Source organism: Ahaetulla prasina, chromosome 13 (assembly GCF_028640845.1).
Source record: "Ahaetulla prasina isolate Xishuangbanna chromosome 13, ASM2864084v1, whole genome shotgun sequence".
Classification (NCBI taxonomy): Eukaryota; Metazoa; Chordata; class Lepidosauria; order Squamata; family Colubridae; genus Ahaetulla; species Ahaetulla prasina.
In genome coordinates this window covers 20,539,034-20,556,603 of record NC_080551.1, presented here as the reverse complement: position 1 = coordinate 20,556,603, position 17,570 = coordinate 20,539,034, and the positions used below count along the sequence as shown (strand labels likewise).

Here is a 17,570-nt window from a genome sequence, read left to right as displayed (position 1 = left end):
AAGCCAGTAGATGGAGAAAAGCAGGGTATTGTACAGATTACAGCAGAGGTCTCCAACCTTGGCCACTTTAAGACTTCCTCTGTAGAACTGTAGCACTCAAGAAACTTAGTTCCCTTGTGGCAACGTAGGAATTGTAGGCTGATCCCTCTTTTCACTCCACCCCCAGGTTCTGCCATTCCTTCTCCTACAGATACAACCAGTAGCACAGGGGTCTCCAACCTTGGTCCCTTTAAGACTTGTAGACTTTAACTCCCAGAGTTGAAGTCCACAAGTCTTAAAGTGACCAAGGTTGGAGATCCCTGGGTTACAGTGCAGGAAGTGGTGTGCCCAAGGGAAGGACCAAAGAGAAGATGGGTGAAGCGGATGGAAGATGATATATATATATATTTATATATATATAAAAACTCCATGGATACAAAGCAAAACTAATCAAGGAGAGAAGCAATCTAGAACTAAGGAGAAATTTCCTAACAGTGAGAACAATTCATCAGTGGAACGGCTTGCCACCAGAAGTTATGGGTACTGGAGGCTTTTAAAAAGAGATTGGACAGCCGCTTGTCTGGATTAGTTTAGGGTCCCCTGCTTGAGCAGGGGATTAGACAAGAAGACCTCTAAGGCCCCTTCCAAGTTATTCTGTTCAACTGGAAAACATGGAAAACTATTAGAGGTGGAGGAGGAGGAATTCTAAGACAATTCTTAGAATTATCAAGCTAAACGAAAAACTGGTTGTGCTATTAAATAGTAATAGTAATAGTAATAATTTAATTTCTATACCGCCCTTCTCCCGAAGGACTCAGGGCGGTTTACAGCCAAATAAAACCAACAATAAATAGATACAATACAATTAAAACCAGTATTAAAAAAACCTATTAAATTTGGCCCATAATTAAAATACATTAAAACCCTAAAACCCCATTAAAATTAATAATCATAATCATAATAATTATAACAATTATGCCAGTCTTGCACGGAAGAATAGATATGTCTTCAGCTCGCGGCGAAAGGTCCGGAGGTCAGGAAGTTGTCGAAGTCCTGGGGGAAGCTCATTCCAGAGGGTATTATTTTACTTTAAAATATTGAATATTTTGAGGAGGAAAGTTATGGCAAATCTAGACAGCATACTAAAAAGCAGAGACATCAGCCTACCAACAAAAGTGCATATAATCAAGGCTATGGTTTTCCCAGTTGCAATGGATGGCTGTGAAAGTTGGACCATAAGAAAGGCTGAGCGCCAAAGAATCGAGGCCTTTGAACTCTGGTGTGGCAAGTCAGGACGTAAAACGGGGGCAGAACTGACTTAACGAAGGTCTCGCTTAACAGCAGAAATGCTCCCCCACCCTCCTTTCCACTGTGGTCGTAAGTCGAGGACTGCGTGCGTGTAATTTAGAACCGGCTCTTTTACAAGGCAGCGCCAACAGCTGCAAGGCAGGCCACGCCCTCCGCTCCTCCCCGAGGCGCCGATGCCCAAGTCCGGATTGGGCGTCCGTTTCTCTGGCCCCGCCTCCCGCGCTCGGCCCCGCCCCCTTCGCCATAAATCACCTCCTGCGGCTTCCGGCCGGGCAGCGAGAGGGGGGAGCCGGAAGTGGCTGCCTCGGCGGCGAGATGGCGTCCGCAGGCTCCCCGGTGGACCGGCTGCCCCCGCCCTTCCCGGGGGAGGCGGAGGCGGACCCCCAACCGGACAGCGACTCGGAAGGGGAGGACATTTTCACCGGCAACGCCGTGAGTGGCCCGTGCGGGGGGAGGGGGGGCTGCTGCCCAGCCCTTTTTTCGGGGGGGGGTCGTGCTCCGCTGAACCTTGCAAAAGGTGGGAGCCCCCCACCCTCCTCCAGCCCCCTTTCCTCCTCCGGCTGGCTCCTGCAACCTCGGAAAGTTTCCCCTGGGCTGCTCTCCCGGGAGATAGGAGGGGTGGGGGGTGTTTGTGTGTGTGTGTGTGTCTGTCTATATATATGTGTGTGTGTGTGTGTGTGTGAGATTGGGAGGACTACAGCTCCCATCATCCCCGGCCTTGCAGCCCCAGCCAGCCTCCCCTGCAGATAATAATAACAGCAACAGAGTTGGAAGGGACCTTGGAGGCCTTCTAGTCCAACCCCCTGCCCAGGCAGGAAACCCTGTACCATTTCAGACAAATGGTTATCCAACCAATTCTTAAAACATTCCAGTGTTGGGGCATTCACAACTTCTGGAGGCAAGTCGTTCCCCTGATTAATTGTTCTGACTCAGGAAATTTTTCCTTAGTTCTAAGTTGCTTCCCTCCTTAATTACTTTACACCCATTGCTTCTTGTTCTACCCTCAGGTGCTTTGGAGAATAGCTTGACTCCCTCTTCTTTGGGGCAGCCCCCGAGATATTGGAAGACTGCTATCATTTCTCCCCTAGTCCTTCTTTTCATTAAACTAGACATACCCAGTTCCTGCAACCGTTCTTCATATGTTTTATAAAGAAGAGAAGAACAGAGTTGGAAGGGACCTTGGAGGTCTTCTAGTCCAACCCCCTGCTTAGGCAGGAAACTCTCCACCATTTCAGACAAATGGTTATCCAACCTCTTCTTAAAAACCTTCCAGTGTTGGGGCATTCACAACTTCTGCAGGCAAGTGGTTCCACTGGTTCGTTGATTTGGGATTATAGAATAACAAGAGTTGGAAGGGACCTTGGAGGTCTTCTAGTCCAACCCCCTGCTTAGGCAGGAAACCCTATTATACCACTTCAGACAAATGGTTATCCAACATCATCTTAAACACTTCCAGTGTTGGAGCATCCACAACTTCTGGAGGCAAGTCGTTCCACTGGTTAATCGTTCTCACTGTCGGGGAAATTCCTCCTAAATTCTAAGATGTTGATTCTAATGATTCTAACATTAACATTCTAATGGTGTTGATTCCCCACCACCACCACCACCAACCTCCAAGTGCAACCAAACTCTGGCAAGCTTGGAGGAAAGTCAGCTTCCCACCCACCCGCAGATGGACCCCCTCCTCCCCACCCGGGATTTGCACCCCTGGAAGCACCAGAGGAGGTTTTTTTGTGGGGGGGGCTTGCTTCCCCTCCTCGGTTCCCCGGGGTGTCTCTTGGCCTGGATGGAAAGAGGCTCTCCGAAGGGGAAGAAGAAGGGGGTGCCTTTTGCAAACAGGCGCCCTTTGGGGGTGGGGGGTGGGGGGACTTGGCCCAGGATGATGGGAGTCCAGCCTTATCCCGGCTCTCTCTGTGTCTGTTCCTGGGGTTGCAACCTGGGCAGGGCACACCCTACGCTGCTTAAGGAGCACCGCTTGGTGTTCTGCCCTAGGAAACCCCGTTTTACCTTTTTAAAGCTTCCATACTGGGCTTGTTTTGCAAAAGAGTTGCAAAAGTGGTTTGTCTGTAAGGGGAAGAAAGCCTGGACCCCGGGTTCGGGTTTAGGATCGAAACCCTGCTTGGTTTGCAACAAGAAACGGTTTCCCCCCTCCCATCCTCTCTCCCTCCTCTCGGGCTCTGCACCCTGTCTTTGCCTTGTGTTGGTTTTGCTTCCTTTTTGCAAAGGACTTTTTAATCTTAGGGTTTAGTTGGGAGAATATGGGTGGTCCTTAACTGGCTTTCAAATCCGTTTGTAGAGCTGCCAGTTATGAGCTTGTTGAATTGAGCTGTTGCCCTTCCAGCGAATTCCATTCACAGAGACTTAAATCCTCGAAAGTGAAGGCGTTTTATCAATTTCCAAATCTATTTTCAGGCCCGGGATTCCTTAGTGGTCTCCCATCCCTGTAGCAAGTGGATCGCATTCTGCTTAAACTTTTTAAATCCGTCGAGGCCAACTGAATGCTGTGGTTTTCTTTTAAAGTTGTGCAAACATTTAACCATTTATTTGTTGGACTCATATCTTACCTTTTGGTCAAGGGTTCAAGGTGGCATACACAGCGTTCCGACCTCCCATTTTATCCTCACAGCAGTAACCAACAGATAGGCTGGACTGAGAGAAGGCCAAAGTCATAAATGGGATTTTTTGGGGGGCGATAACGTTTATCCTGGTCCCCCCCCCAATCCTAGTCCAATATCTATAATCTATGTCACAAATACACAGCATGTGTTTACAATTGATAAACTGCTGGGTCGCTTACCATTTTTTAAAAAAATCAAATAAATAAGGTAATACCTTGGAATTTTGCTGTGCTTGGCTTTTAAATTATGTTTGTTTATTCTTTTTAGTTGCATTTGTATCTTAGATGTATAAAGTGCTTATGGAATATGCTAATGGGTATCTTACCCTCGGAATGATCTTTTAGTAATTCTGAAGATTTCCCAGCTGTAAAGATGCTAATTGTGAATTATGTACTTAAGCTGCCAGCACTAATAAAAATTATCCTTATGGCTGGAAAACTTATCTGAATGGAAGTGAAGTTTCTGTGGTCGTGTCCCGTTGGACAGCAGTCCTGGGGTGTGACAAATGGATGCAAAGGCCCTTTAAATGCAGTTTTGATGCAACAGTTATGTCTCAATCTCCGCTCCCACGTGAATTTCAAGGCAAGGAGAATATATGGAGACTGGCTTTCTTGTGCTACAAAAATCCAGAAAGAGTTAATTGATTGGCAAAGGAGGGGGGGAAAGGGGGGGATTTGAGGCCGGGCCCCACCCCTGTTCCACGGGGAAATGCTGAATGTAGGCAATTTATGCAATAACTGCAAAAATAAAAATAAAAATACAGATGGAGTGAAACCTCCTGTGGAAAAGAAACCAAAATTTGACATTTGGTTTCTGACAGTGGGGTAGGGAAGAGTTACGCACATGTGAACATAGCAACAAAGCAGCCTCAAGTTGACTGTTGCACAACTTTTTCAGCAGAAAAAAATCTAAAATGTGGGAAGCCCCTCCCATTGTGATCAAAACTAGGGTTTCATTGTGGTCAGCATGCTTTGGGGTCTTTGTGAAAATGCTAAAGTGGGAGGAGGGGGGCTAACAGAAAACAAACCATTGGAAGTTCAATAATTCACCCTTTTAAAATCTGTATTATGGAATGTAGAGTTCCTGGAAAAGCACGAGGGGAAAATAGAAGGCAAATCAGTTAGGAGAACTAGAACATAAAGAACACAAATCAATCTTTATTCGGTGGCAAAGCACCAGATGAAACGGCGAAAGTCAGAATTAAACCAGCACAATGAAACTTCTGTTTTTGCAAAGGGCTTAGGAAAGAATGAGGAGGCTGCTAGCACTTTTCCTGACTAACAAAATTTTATTCAAAACTTTCCTGAGCTCCAGCTCAGTTTAACACTCTGTAAATCTGAGGAAGCAAGCTGCAGCTTCGGAAAACACTTAAATGGAAAAGATACCGTGTTTCCTCCAAAATAAGACCGGGTCTTATATTATTTTTTGCTCCAAAAGATGCATTATGGCTTATTTTCCGGTTAGATCTTATTTGGAGGAAAATTTACAGGGCCTCTGTCTTCTGATGATCTTAACTGGGGTTTATTTTGGGGGTAGGGCTTATATCCTGAAAAATTGTGCTAGGGTTTATTTTCTGGTTGGGTCTTATTTTCGGGGAAACGTGCTACTCTCAGACTAACTCTTCCTACGATGTCTCAGAACGAGGGTTTATATCCGAGGTTCGTTCAGAAGTGAGACTTGTGGATTCAACTCCCAGAATTCTCAGCCAGCATAGCTGGCTGGAGAATTCTGGGAGTTAAAGTCCACAAGTCTTAAAGCTGCCAAGTTTGGGGACCCCTGGTTTATATCATAGCTGAACTCTCCGCTCCATCTTACATTGTGAAAAAAATGCCGTAAAGCTTTCGTGTTCGCAGAAGTGTCATTCCAAAGGTACAGGATATCGGAAGAAAGGTATACGGATGGATTCTCGCGGGGTTCAGACAAAACAGGCCTGTTACTTCGACCTGCAGCTCCCACCGAGGGCTAAGAACTTCCTCGAGCGTCACCTGCAGCGGAGTGACTTCTAAACCCGGCTTTGTTTCGAACCCCGGCTTGTTCTACCCACACAAAGCCCTGACTTTCAGCACCCACGGTTGCGTCTCTGGCGCCTCTTGGAACCGTCACCCTGTTTTCAGACAGCTATTGTCCATCTTTGGGCAAAAACTGCCATCGCTCAGCGAGGCAGACCGTGTCAAGGCTGTCTCCAGATACCAGGGTGTGGGCGGGTGTGTGTGTGTGTGTGGGTGGATGGGGGTTGAGGCTAAGAGGCAGGGAGCCTTTACAAGCCTTGTGCTTGCTTGACAAAACAGCCTTGAAAAAGGCCTTGTTAATTTAACCCCTTAAGGCAACAGTAGGCATTTCCATTCCTTGCATCTACATGGATTCCAAACGGGAAGACTTTGCACAGGGCAGGAATGGGAAGCTGCCACCTGAGCCTGGAATATCCCCATCTTGGGACAGTACAGGTAGTCATGACCACGGTTGAGCCCAACATTTTTTTAAGTGGGAGAGTTAAGTGAGTTTTGCCCCATTTTAGAACCTTCCTATAGTTGTTAAGTGAATCGCTGCAATGAGTTAACGGCGGCTGTTGAGCGCATCCGGCTTTCCGCATGGACTTTGCTTGTCGGAAGGTCACAAAAGGGGATCACACGACCCCGGGATGCTGCAGCTCTCATAAATAGGAGTCAGTGGGCAAGCGTCTGAATTTTGATCATGTGGCCGCACTTTTCATAAGTGCGAAAAAATGGCTGTAAGTCACTTTTTTTCCCCAGTGCAGTTTTTCATAATAACAGAGTTGGAAGGGACCTTGGAGGTCTTCTAGTCCAACCCCCTGCTCAGACAGGAAACCCTACACCACTTCAGACAAATGATTATCCAACATCCTCTTAAAAACTTCCGTGTTGGAGCATCCACAACTTCTGGAGGCAAGTTGTTCCACATTAATTGTTCTAACAATCAGGAAATTTTTCCTTAGTTCTAAGTTGCTTCTCTCCTTGATTGGTTTCCACCCATTGGTTCTTGTCCTGCCTTTAGGTGCTTTGGAGAATAGCTTGACTCCCTCTTCTTTGGGGCAGCCCCTGAGATATTGGAACACTGCTATCATGTCTCCCCTGGTCCTTCTTTTCATTAAACTAGACATACCCAGTTCCTGCAACCGTTCTTCATATGTTTTAGCCTCCAGTCCCCTAATCATCTTTGTTGCTCTTCTCTGCATTTTCTAGTTGTAGCCTTGTATTGGTCGTTAAATGAACTATTATAAGTTGAGGACTACCTCTATAGGCCAGGACTGCCAAACTCTTTGTCTAGGTCTTTCTGCCTACGTATTAAGAACCAGATTTTATTCTGCAGCTTGGAATAACAGCCACTTCTCTATCCTCCTAGAGCAAGCCAGAGTTCACCAAGAAGGAATCCCCAGTGCGGCTGGAAAACGATTTAAAAACAAATGGCATCCAGGAAGAACAAGAAGATCCGGATTTATTTGCAGGTTGGTTGTGTTGTATATCACAGTGGAAAGCGGGTGATAATTTGTGTTGCTCAACTTAGCAATAGCCATAGCACTTATATACCGCTTCATAGTGCTTTACAGTCCCTCTCTTAAGCGGTTTGCAGAGTCAGCCACTTGCCCCCCAACAATCTTGGTCCTCATTTTACCCACCTCGGAAGGATGGAAGGCTGAGTCAACCTTGAGCCTGGTGAGATTTGAACTGCTAAGAAGGCTCAGAGAGCCTTCTCTGTGGGCGCACCTACCCTCTGGAACGAGCTTCCCCCAGGACTTCGACAACTTCCTGACCTCCGGACCTTTCGCCGCGAGCTGAAGACATATCTATTCTTTCGAGCAGGACTGGCTTAAATAGGGTTTTTAAATATGGATTTTATTGGGGTTTATTTTTTTTATATTTTGTATGGTATTTTAAATTTAGGCTATTTTGAATAAGTTTTAAAAATGTGTTTTATTGTAATATATTGTATTATTTTATTTGCCTGTTCACCGCCCTGAATCCTTCGGGAGAAGGGCGGTATAAAAATTAAATTATTATTATTATTATTATTATTATTATTATTATTATTATTATTATTATTATTATTATTATTATTATTATTATTATTAACTGCTGGCAGCCACTGATCAGCAAATGTAGCCTTCAGTGTTGCATTCTAACCACTGCGCCACCACGGCTCAGTGGGATGACTCTGAGCTGCTAACAACAGTCAGAGACATTACAATAAAATAAATTAAAAAATAAAGATAAAAGATGGCAAAGGCAATAAAGTAATGGAGGTGATGGCCCAGAACAAGTAGCTTCATTGTTATATCTTCTTGGATTGGATTGGATTGGATTGTCAATTTCTAAAGAGAATACACTAAGTAAATGATTCGACTTAGTGATGTGATTCTACCAGGAATATCTTTCGATGTTCACCAGAAGTCAAGAAGTGACTCCCTACTCTGGGATGAAATTCTACAGACTATCCTCAGTCAGGGGATTTCATCCATGTCTTTAAAAAAAATAATCAATTCGTCCTTTTACAGATGCTACTGTTGAATTGTCCCTGGATAATACCCAAAACCAGCCAAAGAAGGAGACAACAACAGTGTTCAGTCCTGCCCCCTCTCTAGAAAAACCAAGCCATTCCTCTTCTAACCAGCAGTCCAAAACCTATGAGGAGGTAAGTATTTTTGTGTAATTATTTGGTTGGATTATTTGACTAATTATTCCCTTGGACTGCAAGGTGATCAAACCGGTCAGTCCTAGAGGAGATCAACCCTGACTGCTCTTTAGAAGGACAGATCCTGAAGAGGAAACTCAAATACTTTGACCACCTAATGAGAAGGAAGGACTCACTTGAGAAGAGCCTAATGCTGGGAATGATGGAAGGCAAAAGAAGAAGGGGACGACAGAGAACGAGGTGGCTGGATGGAGTCACTGAAGCAGTCGGCGTGAGCTTCAATGGACTCCAGAGGATGATAGAGAACAGGAAGGCCTGGAGGAACGTTGTCCATGTGGTCGCGATGGGTCGGACACAATTTCACAACAACAACAATTATTCGGTGTAACTACTTGTACATTCAGCTGTGCCCTGTGTAATATGGAAGGAGGCCTCCATCCATCACCTTTCATTTCCAGCGCGTTGCACAATGATGAGGTGCCACCAAGAGCCTTCTCCACACCAGCCCTGTCCTCAGAGAAGTCCCAGACCAGCAAGAAAAGTCCCCTTTTCCTTAAAATAACAAAGTTAGAGTGGTTGTCACCTTTCCTTTTATTCCTAGAGAAAAGGGCAGATGCTGTCTCCGTGCAAAGAAAGGCAAGTTGAGTACATTGGCTGTTCGATAGTGTTTTGGGCTTCATACCTTTCCCACTTTCTAGAAGAAGGCTGTCAAACTCCCGGCCCACAGATCAGATGCATCATGCCCTGGCCACGCTCGGTTTAGCGAAGGGGGGGAAAAGTCCCGATACGACACGTGACGCCACCATGACGGCATGAGTTTGACACCCCTGTTCTAGCACGACTCTTAAAAGAAACCCTGAAGTTTTGTGTGTGGAGCAGGTTCTTCCAATTATTGGCTTTTGCCCTTCAAGCTTGAAAATATAAGCTCAGGTCAGAGCAAAGGTGAATGTTATTTATTTATGCTTCACAGCTCTTGTTTATCTCCCTATCTTTCAGGGTATAATTGCTAGGAAAAGCAGCGTGAACACACACACGCAAAAGCACTACACATGCTTTTATTTTTTTTTAAAAAGCCAGCAGCAAAGATGCTTCCCAAAGGGCAGTAAGAGAGGAAAAGATGGAGACAGCTGAGCAGGGGTGAAATGCACTTACCTTGGGAGCTTGGACATGACACCTCCGCGCATGCGCAGGACCTGCACATGCGCAGTGTCAGAAACGGGACATGACATCTGGGCGGGTGGGCGGAGCCTCCTGCTGCCGGTGCTACCGGTTTGCCCAAGCTGGATAGAACCGGCTGCATTTCACCGCTGCAGCTGAGCCTTCTGATGTGGTCTCCACCTGCTTTCCTATCTCTCTCTTTCCAACATTGTGTGTTGTACTGTAGGAGATGACCGGGTTGCGCCCGAGGGAAGGCGGGAGTCTCAAGTCCTTTGGTGCCCACAAGAGATCTAAGTCCAGTCCGTCTTGAATTCCGTTGATTCTTATCTCCCGCCTATCTGCTTTTGACTGTTAGTAGTTGAGATTCTTGCCATAAGCCTGTATTCATTTGAGCCTCCTTGGCTCCTGACTTCCTCCGCTTCACAACCTACCTTAAGTAAAGCACCAAGAAAAGTTTCTGACATCCGTGTAACCTCTCCTTCCTTCCTACCTAGCTGGAAGAGGAAGAGCAGGAAGATGAATTTGAACTTGCCGTGGGAGTGAGCAATCCAGAGAAAATTGGTAAGTCACCGTGAAACGGAAAGAGTTTGACAAGAGTCGTGTAGGATTTAACTCTGTTAGACGTGCAACCGTTCACTGGATCAAGATAGCTTTACTGATTAGCCCAGGGGTCTTCAACCTTGGCAACTTTAAGCCTGTCGGACTCCAACTCCCAGAATTCCCCAGTCAGCTTTGCTTGAGTGGTGCGGTAGCCTAGAGGTAGAGCTCTCTCCTCATAATCAGGAAGCTGTGAGTTCGATTCTAGGTAGAGGCAGATATTTTTCTCTCTGGACACTCAGCTAGCTCCAATCAGTTGCCCAGACTCCACCCCGCAAGGGATTCTGGGGTCACTAAATGATGATGATGATAGATCAGGTGAAAGTTGATATATCTTGCAGGAGGCAGTGATTCCCCAGGCTGCCAGCATCTTGGGAGCGGTAGGGGGTTTCCCAAGCGCACCCCCCCCCCTCCCTGGAAAAGTACCCTTCTGCATTTGAGAACTCTCCGTGTATTATTGTCCTTGAAGCAGTAGCAGCTGCACAATCTAATTGCATTCAGTGCAACTTCCATGCCAGCTACATAAACAGGTACCTGTCGATGCTGAGTTATGTCAGGGAAACTCTGGGCCTGGGGAATATTCTCTGCTCGGCTTTAGGCTTGTGGCTGTCTCGAACGAAAGCCATCTGCCCCAAAGGAATCGCTTGGCCAACTCTTAGCTCCCTTCCTCTTTCTGCGTGCTGTGTGTGTTTTCTTTCCTTCAGCTGCTTTAGTTGTCTAACAGCCACTTCATTGTTCAGTGTGGGGCAGATGTTCATGGCTCCCTCCAACAAGGCCTTAGTTCAGTGGTAGTCAACCTGGTCCCTACCACCCACTAGTGGGCGTTCCAGCTTTCATGGTGGGCGGTAGGGGTTTTGTCCGATACGGAAACACTTTCCTTTTTTTTAATTTAATTGACTTTAAAAAAAAAAATTCATAGCATTCTTTAAAAACATTTTCATTAGGTTTTCATAAAATTCCCCGTGACAATTTAAATTTTTGAAAATATACTATTTCTATCGCCCGCGCATAAGTTTAGTTCATGTTACGTAAGTGAAACTAAATGGCGCTATAGTGCGACCGCAACCAAAAGAGCCTCGTCCCAGAATAGCTCGCGCATCTCCCCCCACACCACCCAGCTGTAACAGACAAGCAGAGCCGGTAGCCAGCACACACACACACCCCAAAACCTAATCCATGATGCGCGAGAGGCATGCGCAGACGACGATACATGGCGCATTACTGTGGAACCGGTGGGCAGTTAGAAAATTTTACTACTAACGGAGATACAAAAGTGGGCGGTAGGTATAAAAAGGTTGTGTTCTGCCCTCCTTCGCCTCCGTCCGAGTGATGGCTTAATTAGCCGGCACTATCAGCTCTGGCAGCAGAATAGCCAGTGTCTGCCAAGAGCCTTCGTTATCTTCCACGACGCTGGTGAGTCACCCAGGAACAAACTTCAGCTCTTAGTCAATCAGTGGATTTGCCTGTTACAAAGAGGCACAGCAGCTCTTGCTGCCTTTTTATATCCTGTGGGGTGTGGCTCCATGACTCAGCACTTCCTAGGCCTGCCCCACCCCTGCTTCTGTTGTTCTCGCCTCTCCTGCCTACGAAACCTAGGGTCCAACCAAGCCTGATTGCCGTCAGCTGGATCTGCAGGCGTGGCCTGGGTGGGGAAAGAGTCAGGGGACGGAGGCCTCGTTATTTCTTCCACCTGGCCTGCTTCTGGCTCCTGGAGCTGAGCCAGGGAAGCCGGTGCTCCCGAGGTAAGTCCTGACGGCCCTTCCCCCTCACTTTCCAAGTCACTTTCTGGCAGGAGGGCCAGCTCGGGGGGTGCAGACACAACAGGTTGACTACCCCTGTCTTAATTATTGCACAAGCCTGATATTTGTAGGAAGCGGAGCTCGGAGTGTGGCTCGGATGATCTCCGTTTCACTGGAGCCCTGGATCGGTTCACCGGTTGCTTGGAAGTTCTGCGTGGCTTTTATTATTTTATTTTATTTTAATGTCAGCTGAAGCAAGGAATGGGAAGATGCCCTTGCTCGGTTGGCATTGATGGCACGTTGATAGAGGGAGAATTAATTCAGCATTAGAGAAAGTTTTTTGTTTTTTTGTTTTTAAAGGAAGCAAGGTTTTAGTACTTTGGCATCTAAATGAGATGGTTCTTCCACCCCGGGAAAGGTGTGGGGTGGGGGAGAAACTCTACTCCAACTTTGGGAGAGCTGTGCAGCTTTCCAAAAACCTGGAAAAGTTTGTTTTTTCCCCCTGAAATCTCAGGATCACATGATGGATTGAAAAGGAACCCCCGTTCAGTTTTGACACACGAGCCTTGAAAAGCAAATGCTGCAAATGGGCAATTTCCTTTGTGCAAAAGAAATCACATCAATAGAATAGAATAGAATAGAATAGAATAGAATAGAATAGAATAGAATAGAATAGAATAGAATAGAATAGAATAGAATTTTATTGGCCAACTGTGATTGGACACACAAGGAATTTGTCTTGGTGCATATGCTCTCAGTGTACATAAAAGAAAAGATACGTTCATCAAGGTACAACATTTACAACACAATTGATGGTCAATATATCAATATAAATCATAAGGATTGCCAGCAACAAGTTATAGTCATACAGTCATAAGTGGAAAGAGATTGGTGATGGGAACTATGAAACGATTAATAGTAGTGCAGATTCAGTAAATAGTCTGACAGTGTTGAGGGAATTATTTGTTTAGCAGAGTGATGGCCTTCGGGAAAAAACTGTTCTTGTGTCTAGTAGTTCTGGTGTGCAGTGCTCTATAGCGTCGTTTTGAGGGTAGGAGTTCAAACAGTTTATGTCCAGGATGCGAGGGATCTGCAAATATTTTCACGGCCCTCTTCTTGATTCGTGCAGTATACAGGTCCTCAATGGAAGGCAGGTTGGTAGCAATTATTTTTTCTGCAGTTCTAATTATCCTCTGAAGTCTGTGTCTGTCTTATTGGGTTGCAGAACCGAACCAGACAGTTATAGAGGTGCAAATGACAGACTCAATAATTCCTCTGTAGAACTGGATCAGCAGCTCCTTGGGCAGTTTGAGCTTCCTGAGTTGGCGCAGAAACAACAGTCTTTGTTGTCCTTTAGAGTTAGTCGTCAACTTAACGACCGCAATTGTGCCCCCAAAATTGACGTCGCTCAGTGAGAAATTTGTTCAGTGGGTTTTGTCCCATTTTACGGCTTTCCTGGCCCCCCGTTTGTAAAGTGAATCACGGCAGTTCTTAAGCGTTGTTAAGTGAACCTGATGTCCCCGTTGACTTTGCTTGTCAGAAGGTCGCAAAAGTGGGAGTGTCACGTGACCGTCATAAATGCGAACCAGTTGTCATGCAGCCGAATTTCGATCACGCGACCAACAGGGGTGCTGCAACGGTCATGAGTGTGAAAAATGGTCATTATAGTCACCTTTTGCAGTGCTGTTGTAACTTCAAACAGTCATTAAACAAACTGTTGTAAGTTGAGGACAACCCATAGTAACCATTTGTGTAGAGTGTGTGTGTATATACATAAAGGTATGTGTATTGAGGTTTTCAAGCATATTTTTAATTTGTGTGATATATTTTTTTTTCAACAAGTTTTATTAAAACATTTCTTTCATTGTACATATTTTATGAACGGAATGTTGACCGGGTCACATATCACTTTTTCCATATTCTTCCCTTTTGTAAAATTCTTAATCATAAATACATTATTTTTCACCGTCTCTTCCTCTCTCTCTTTTATTCTTTTTTTCCCCCCCCTGAAATACTTAGATCTCCTAAACCTATTTAAGTGTACAGTCTCTTATGCGTCATTAATTATTCATCTTATCCTTTAACTTTCATTTTCCATTGTTCACGGCTGCTCTTTTACCATTTCCTCTCCTTTATTTTACCACAACCTTTCCCCTTCTTTTACCCTTCTCTTCCTTCTTCTGTCTTTCTACTTTCTTCATTCCTCCTCTCCTTCCCTTTTCTACTTCCCCTTCCCCCACTCCTCTCTTTTCCCTCCCTTTCTAACCCTCTCTTTTTCCCTTCCCTTTTCTTCCTCTCCTTTTCCCTCTCTTCTATCCCTCCCTCTCCATACCTCTTCTTCTCTCCTCCTCCTCTCTCTCTCCTCCTCTCTCCTTTCCCATTCTCTTGTTGTTTCCATTTTCAGTTCAATCTAGAATGGTATTCGAGCAGCCCCAATTCTTTATTTACATACATCTTCATTTCAAATTCTTTTTTATTGAATAATTGCATCTGTTGTATCCTTCCTGTACATCTTATAAACAACTTGTTAGCTGGGTCACGCGCTTTCTCCATATTCATCCCTTTGATATAATTCCTTATCACAATTTAGTGTGATTTTTAATGTATGTAAACTGCCTAGAGATTAAAAAAAAAAACCCAGTTTGGTGTAGTGATGAAAGACCGGGCTCAAAAACCACACATATTTTGTGTGGAGTTGGTGAGGATTAAGGAAGTAAAACACCTGTAATTGTTTGAATAAAATCCTGGTTAAAAACATTCTGGATGTTGATGAAGCCTATGAATCATTTGTTAGCAGAAAACATCCAAGGACTGACCTTGACAATGGAAACTCGTATTACAGATATTACAGAGTTGGAAGGGACCTTGCAGGTCATCTAGTCCAACCCCCTGCCCACGCAGGAGGCCCTACATCTGCCTCTACCTAGGATCAAACTCACAACCTCCTGATTGTGAGGCAAGAGCTCCACCTCTAGGCCACAGCGGCTGGGCTGGGCTGGGCTGGGCTGGGCATGGATTCCTCTGTGCTGACAGACGCCCACAAAGAAAGCACATTAACCCCAAATTACTAAGCGTCCCGGTTATTACAACTCTGCTGAAGCTGCAAAAGTCTCAATTTTCTTCTTTTGTTCCTGCAGGAGATGGAATGAACGCCTACGTTGCTTACAAAGTGTCTACACAGGTACGCCAGCTCCGATTTCTTCTTTCCCCGTTGCTGCCAAGGCATCAGGTCCGCTTCAGTCAAGAGTTTTCTAATCTCGGGGATTTCCAGGAGTGCGGCCTTCAACTCCCAGAATGCCACCGCCAGCATCACCATCGATGAGAATGCTGGGAATCGAAGGCCGCACTCCTGGAAATTACCACCATTGGGAAACACTGATTGAAGGATGAGTGATTCTTTTATGTCCGTTTTCCCATTTGAATTTAGATATTTTATTTTTTTTTGTTCTTAGCACTTAGCAATAGCACTTAGACTTATATACCGCTTTACGGTGCCTTATAGCCCTCTCTAAGCGTTTACAGAGTCAGCCTCTTGCCCCCAACAATCTGGGTCCTCATTTGACCCACCTCGGAAGGATAGAAGGCTGAGTCAACTTTGAGCCTGTGATGATCGAACTTATGGCAGTGGGCAGAGTTAGCCTGTAATACTGCATTCTAACCACAGGGAGGGAGGAGGGAGGAAGGAAGATAGCAATAGCATTTAGACTTATATAATGCTTCACAGTGCTTTTACAGCCCTGTCTAATCAGTTTACATAGTCAGCTTATCGCCCCCAACAATCTGGGTCCTCATTTGACCCACCTCGGAAGGATAGAAGGCTGAGTCAACTTTGAGCCTGTGATGATCGAACTTATGGCAGTGGGCAGAGTTAGCCTGTAATACTGCATTCTAACCACAGGGAGGGAGGAGGGAGGAAGGAAGATAGCAATAGCATTTAGACTTATATAATGCTTCACAGTGCTTTTACAGCCCTGTCTAATCAGTTTACATAGTCAGCTTATCGCCCCCAACAATCTGGGTCTTCATTTTATCGATCTCGGAAGGATGGAAGGCTGAGTCAACCTTGAGCCTGCTGAGATTCCAACTGCCAAATTGCAGGCAGCCAGCAGTCAGCAGAAGTAGCCTGCAGTACTGCATTCTAACCACTGCGGCTCATATTAACCTTGCAATTTGCAAGGTAGAGATATGAAGTGGTTTTTCACTATTCTAATTATACTCTGCCTCTGCCTCCCCCCCCCCAACCATCCCAAATTCATTCAGACTACAATGGAAAGCTTGATTTATAGCAGAGAACCTGATGGTTATTCAGCTTCTGTGTGGTTCTTTCCCAAACCAGGGATGTTCTGGCACCCAGTTTTGTAATCTAAAAGCAACAAAATTGGAGAGAGGGGGGGGGGAGGGATGCAGATCTGGGCACCGATTCTTAAAAGTTGTGTTACCGTTGTGTAAGGATGAATTTGGAAAGTTTCGAAGATGATGATGGTGTAGCGTGACAGTGACGGTTAAAAAAACATCCGGTCATTTTATGCAATTAACACAACCCAAAATGCAAATATCCCCACAGGTGGGTGGCCTTCTAAAATATTTTAGGCTAGGCAGCGACTACTTTAGAATTGCACGAGGTGGAGAAAATGCAGGAAATAGTCTGATGGATACGTGTGAACTTCCGAGACCGCTAATCAGGGGTGGGGCTGCTGGGGGCTCACAGGTTCAGGAGAACCTCTAGCTAAGATTCTGTGCCGTTTGGAGAACCTCCAAACCCCACTCCTTGCTGGCCCCGTCCACCCCGCCCCACATCTCCCCTCCCAGGAGTCCCCACGTGGCCCATTTTGGATGCAGGTAAGTGCAGGGTGCGCGCAGAGGGCGAAAAACAGGCCTACTGGCTGCCAGAGGGCCTCCAGAGCCTGGGGAGGCTGTTTTCACCCTCCCGGAGGCTCGAGAAAAGCCTCCAGAGCCCCGGGAGGGCAAAAAGCCCCCCCTCCCTGTGGTGCAGGAGGCCGACTAGACCATAGCCACGCCCAGCCAGCAACCCGGCAGAAAACCCCTTACTAAAATCTTTGAAGCCCACCCCTGCCTCGAACGATCTGAGGAACCGTGGAAGTTGAAATCTTCTCCAAGGTTGGAGAAGGTGAATGTAAGTAGAGATCTTGGTGGGAAAACCCAGAGTGTCTCTCACGCTTTTAATTCCAGTCCTTGCAAGTTAAATCTCCATCTGAACCGCCCGTATCTCTCTCAAACAACAACTCTGATGGCCTCAGGATGGCTGTTTAAACTTTGCTAGGCAACTTTTGTTTTCTCAACGAACTTTATGCAGCCACCTGTCCCAAAAACTCCACGGGGTTCAGCTTTCCGGTCTGTCTGCGTGGGCGGTTCTATGTGTGGAGGCTTTGTCTTCAGAAGAGGAACTCTCGTCTTTTTTTCCCCCCCTTTTGAAAGGGGGCCCAGCATGTTCTCCAAACACACCGGTTGTGTCTGGTGATCTCTTAGCAAAGTCACCCCATGGATGATCTCCAACAACAGTTGG

General features: G+C 45.8%; 1 protein-coding gene across 1 annotated transcript in view; it reads left to right on the top strand.

Annotated features, from left to right (window-relative positions):
- The first annotated feature begins 1,551 nt into the window (after positions 1 to 1,551).
- The window catches only part of SNX1 (sorting nexin 1), a 36,173-nt gene continuing 20,154 nt past the window's right edge, over positions 1,552 to 17,570 (top strand). The window contains exons 1-5 of the mRNA XM_058156070.1: positions 1,552 to 1,719; positions 7,266 to 7,368; positions 8,416 to 8,552; positions 10,205 to 10,271; positions 15,184 to 15,227. Coding sequence (XP_058012053.1) covers positions 1,603 to 1,719; positions 7,266 to 7,368; positions 8,416 to 8,552; positions 10,205 to 10,271; positions 15,184 to 15,227 — 468 coding nt within the window. The 5' untranslated portion in view covers positions 1,552 to 1,602. The remainder of the gene's footprint in view (positions 1,720 to 7,265; positions 7,369 to 8,415; positions 8,553 to 10,204; positions 10,272 to 15,183; positions 15,228 to 17,570) is intronic.